General features: G+C 37.8%; 1 protein-coding gene across 1 annotated transcript in view; it reads left to right on the top strand.

Annotated features, from left to right (window-relative positions):
- Positions 1-4461, top strand: part of LOC133986756 (basement membrane-specific heparan sulfate proteoglycan core protein-like) — an 11433-nt gene extending 6972 nt beyond the window's left edge. Inside the window, exons 7-12 of the mRNA XM_062426339.1 lie at positions 2065-2334; positions 2863-3123; positions 3541-3702; positions 3800-3893; positions 4006-4063; positions 4261-4461. Of these exons, the coding sequence (XP_062282323.1) occupies positions 2065-2334; positions 2863-3123; positions 3541-3702; positions 3800-3893; positions 4006-4063; positions 4261-4356 (941 nt within the window). The 3' untranslated portion in view covers positions 4357-4461. The remainder of the gene's footprint in view (positions 1-2064; positions 2335-2862; positions 3124-3540; positions 3703-3799; positions 3894-4005; positions 4064-4260) is intronic.
- The last annotated feature ends 539 nt before the right edge of the window (positions 4462-5000 follow it).

Genomic DNA, 5000 nt, shown 5'->3' with positions numbered 1-5000 from the left:
ACGATGAATGAATTTAAATGAAAAACTACTTTATTCTTGATGTTTGCCCTTGTGTTAGTGCCATAAGCTTCAGAAAGAAGGAGGAGGTCAATGCTGTATCTCAGCTGATTTACAACTACCTTCATGGCAGATTAACGTCTATTCTCTGATGTTATTATGAGTTTTGTGTGGATTCTGTTGTGGGGAGTGACTCACACTTAAATCAATCCAAGACTTAAATGAATGGTTGACACTTAAGTATGGTTTAGTTTCACTTCACTTCTTGCTAATCCATCTCTAATCTCTTTTACTTTATATATTTAGCTTCAAAACACTACTGAGGGAGACAAAACAATATTCAAACATGAATCTGTCTTGAAAGCATCTCAAAAATGTTCACTTGTTATTATTTTCTAACCAAATCATGAACTTACTGATTGTATAACACCAGAGCCTGCTCCTTCACATCTCGTCTGTAGCTTGCATATCCAAATCCATGGCAACTGTTTGAAACATTCACTTTTGTTTCTTTAAAATTCATTTTAAGCAAACTAAACATTTGAAGTATCCTAGTTTCCTTTGCAGGTTTACAAGCTGAAACACGTCCACAAACATAAGTAAATAAGTCTTTCCCCTGATGTCGTTATAAATCTGATTGTGGTTTCTGATGTGCTCTGTGTTACAGTGGTTCAGGGTCAGAATGGCTGGGGAGTGACTTACACTCCTACTGAGATCTGTGTCTTAAAAGGATCAACAGTGTACATACGCTGCACCTACAGATACCCATCCAGGATAAATAATGTTGATACTGCAGTTGATAAAACACTCTGGTTTACTAAACTGAGTAATAATAAACCTGTGGATCTGAGAACAGACTCAGAGTACACAGGTCGTGTGCAGTATCTTTTTAAGAAGAACGACTGCACTCTGAGAATCACAAACCTGAGAGAGAGAGACTCAGCTGAGTACAAGTTCAGGTTCATAACAAACCAAGACAGAGGGAGATATTCTGGTGAACCTGGAGTCACTTTGACTGTCACAGGTAACATTTCATTTTAAATGGAGCAAAGCATTAGTTCAAGTAGAGGACAGAGCTTTACCAGCTACTTGGCTACCAGCTGATTAATAACAGTCTTCATATCCAAAGGAGTGTGTCCATTAAAACTTTTTATATTACTCTGCTTACATGCTAATGCTAACACCATCTGTAAAATCTCTTCATTATGTGGAAAGCTTTTCCACCAAATCTAACTTCATAACCATTTGCTATAAATGTTTAATTTCTTGATGTTGTGATCAGTTACTGTGAACATGTGGGTATTTGATTGTCTGTACTGTGTGTTAACAACTAATTCTGAAATTATATTTATTAGTTGATCCAGGCGTCCAAGTGCAAGTTAGAACATCTTCATCCAACTCATATTCCACATGGACAGAGCTGACATGTCACAGCAATTGTCGGCTGCCTGTTCATCCTTCTTACATCTGGTACAAGAATGAGCTACCGACTGAGGAGACGACATCTTACTTTTATCCGAGCCAAATTAATCCTGATGACTACTACTCTTGTGCTCTATCAGGATACGAATCTTTCCGCTCTCCTCCAGTGTGTGAGTTTACTCTTCTCTTCATTAACGCATCAAGTGAAAACTTTGACCCAAATAGTTTACAAGAAGTCAGACCCGGTTTTAACTCTTACACAATTTCATTTATTCTTGTACTTTTATCAACATAACTATTTTACTCAGACCAAAATGTGATGTTTTTTCTTTATTTTAATAATATGCTAGCTTTTGCTAAGGTGTGTAAGTCTAGTTAAGTAAAGGACACACAATACAAGCAACATGATGTCACAGCAGGATTTATAGAAAGAAACTAAAAATGTGAGGGAACAGCGAGGAAGGTAGACCTACAATATCTGAATCTATAGGGCCAATAACATTAATTGTCAAAAGTCAAACTGAAAATTAATTCTTCTTTATTTTATTTATTCCTGCATCCATTATTGTCTTTAGAGTATAAATGATCAGAAAATGAAACAGGTCTTATCTTCAAGTTAATATGTGTTCATATAATGTCTTACAGATGCCCCAAAGCTTCCCTCTGTGTCAGTGCGTCCCTCTGCTGAGATAGTGGAGGGCAGTTCAGTGACTCTGAACTGTAGCAGTGATGCTAACCCAGCAGCTAATTACACCTGGTACAAGAAGAATGTAAATCTAGACCTTCAACCTCTCAGTAAAGAACCACAGCTTGTCTTCAGCTCCATCCAGTCCTCTGACTCTGGAGATTATTACTGTGCAGCTGAGAACCAGCTGGGGAAGAGGACATCTGAATACATCTTTATTGATGTGAAATGTGAGTGAAACAGTTTGTTTTTTAAAGCCAAAAACTATTTAAAATTGACAACTTTGCCCTTTTTTTAAAACCAAAACTCTTTTAGCAGATCATGCATGTTTTTTCAGTTTCAATTTACTGTAAAAGTAAATTTAACAGTTCTGTTCACTTCAATTCAGATGTATATACATTTCAGTTATTTATAAGAACAGCACACGTGAATCAACATTTTTGTAATAGCCAGATTGCTAATTCTCAGCTCTAGTCTCATGGGGAAATGTTCTGAAACCAATGATGTGATGACTTAAAGTTAGAGGCAGAAAATAAGAAGATGCCACAAAGACAATAGCAACAAAGTATGCACTTAAAAGACAGTTCATAAGTCATGCAGAGACAGAAAAACATTAATATAATATCCACTATTCATCCATTCACCAGGCCGCCTTCAAGTTTCCAGATGCTCCACATGCATGTTGTTGTTTTTAAAATCAATGTGCCGCTGTTGTAATCATCACCTTAAAATAATCTCTGTTAATACATCTTTTACAGATGCTCCAACACTTCCCTCTGTGTCAGTGAGTCCCTCTGCTGAGATAGTGGAGGGCAGTTCAGTGACTCTGACCTGTAACAGTGATGCTAACCCAGCAGCTAGTTACACCTGGTACAAGAAGAACCAAATACTGCAACAAGGACCAGAAGGAATTTATTATTTCACTTCCATTAGCTATAAAGACAGAGGGTTCTACCACTGCAAGTCTAAGAATAATTATGGCCAGATCAACTCGTCATCTCATTTCATTGATGTCCGCTGTAAGTACAAAATAAATAAAATATCTGACACACAAAGAGGGGTTGAACAGTACGTTATGATTTATCTGCATCTGAGTTTAGACTGGTGGAAGAAACACAATGTACTAAAAGAGGAAGACTGAAAGGTAGATTCTAGCATGGCTGCATGATATGAATTAGTTCACGCCACCCCACTTAAAAGTAAAATAATAAAAATGTTGTTGTTTTTCTTTCTTTCTTTAGTCCCTCCTGCAGCTCATGTCCTAGTTTTTGCATGTGTAGAGATGAACCTGAGGGAAAATACTGATTACTTTTGTCTCTATACATATAACATTCCAGATGCTCCAAAGCTTCCCTCTGTGTCAGTGAGTCCCTCTGCTGAGATAGTGGAGGGCAGTTCAGTGACTCTGACCTGTAGCAGTGATGCTAACCCAGCAGCTAATTACACCTGGTACAAGGAGAATGAAGACTCACCTATAGCATCAGGACAGATATTCACCATCATTAATTTCAGACTTGAACACAGTGGGAATTATTACTGTGAAGCCCAGAACAGAAGAGGACGTTATAGCTCCACCTTACATCTGATTGTTGTGAAAGGTAAGTTATGATCATTGATCTTCACACTCATGCATGTATACAGCACAAGAGGTCAGCACTGATTGAAGAGGTTTATCTGCTTTCTGTTGGTCTCAAGGTTTAGGGAAATCAGTATTTATAATGAACATCATCAAGTTGATTCTGGCGGTCCTGATGCTGATTCCTGTGCTTCTTCTGCTTCTGTGGATGAGGTAAAACGATATAGAAAACATTTGTTCTTTTTTCATCAAAACACTTTAATATCTTTCAAATTATGAATTTCATTTAGTTAAACATTTCTTGCTTTTGTTGGATTCAATCCAGGAAGAAGAAAACTCTGAGCTCCACCACTGACCTGAATGAACCTGTAGAGACTATAGAGGTGAGAGAGAGAAACCTTATTGACAGAACTAACCTTAAATACAGTTATGATCACTTGGCTCATGAATGCAATCACACAAATTCGTCAACATGAAGCTGTACAATTTATATTTAAAATGCAGCGTAAAAACATGTAATTACATGCAAGTTTCATGAATGACATCCATTAATCCTCATTTTGATATTTCTCTCCATCAGTTGGACTCTCGTCTTGACTATGAGAACGTCTCAGACTTGCAGGTCGTCACTGCAGCACAGACAGAAGACACAGAGGAGCAGGAAGACCTGCAGTAAAATCCAGTCATGTGATTTTGTTCTGATGCAGTCTAACCAGAGGCTGGACTCACCTGATGGAAACAGAAAGTAGAACAACAGTGAAATATGACAGTGGAGAGAGAGAGAGAGGCTGTAGAGGACCATGTGGACGTTTTCATGTTCAGTTTTCAGCAGCAGCAGCAGGTAGAAGTGAGCAGCACAGACAGTCAGTAACAGCATGTAGCAGAAGCTTTGAGAAGAATGTGCTGATGGCAGCTTGAAGTGAATCATGTCGACATGTCAAACATGATTGATTGTTTAGATCAGTTGAATATCAGGTAGTGTGTGTGACTCAACTGATTTATAATTTACTGAGTGTTCTGTCTGAACTAATGCAAGCTTATTTTTTAGTTATATTACAGATATTTAGGATTAGAGCTGCAATGCAAACTGTTATATTAAATGTGTACATACTGTAATTAATCACTTTTGAGGAATCCTGATTGGCTTCTTGTACAATTTACTGTATATTTTCAGGCATTGCAGTGTCTGATATACAATAAACAGCCAGCTTCCACAATATCTGGTGGCCCCCTGGTGGCGTTTTTATAGAATGCAGTTTTAAGTTACTTCTGCGTTGGCATCATTTCAGAGGACTGGAACTCCCCGCCTGAGTTGGAAAC

Source organism: Scomber scombrus, chromosome 2, assembly GCF_963691925.1.
Source record: "Scomber scombrus chromosome 2, fScoSco1.1, whole genome shotgun sequence".
NCBI classification, from domain to species: Eukaryota; Metazoa; Chordata; class Actinopteri; order Scombriformes; family Scombridae; genus Scomber; species Scomber scombrus.
The sequence above is the reverse complement of the archived record's forward strand: the minus strand, read 5'-3'. Positions and strand labels throughout refer to the sequence as shown.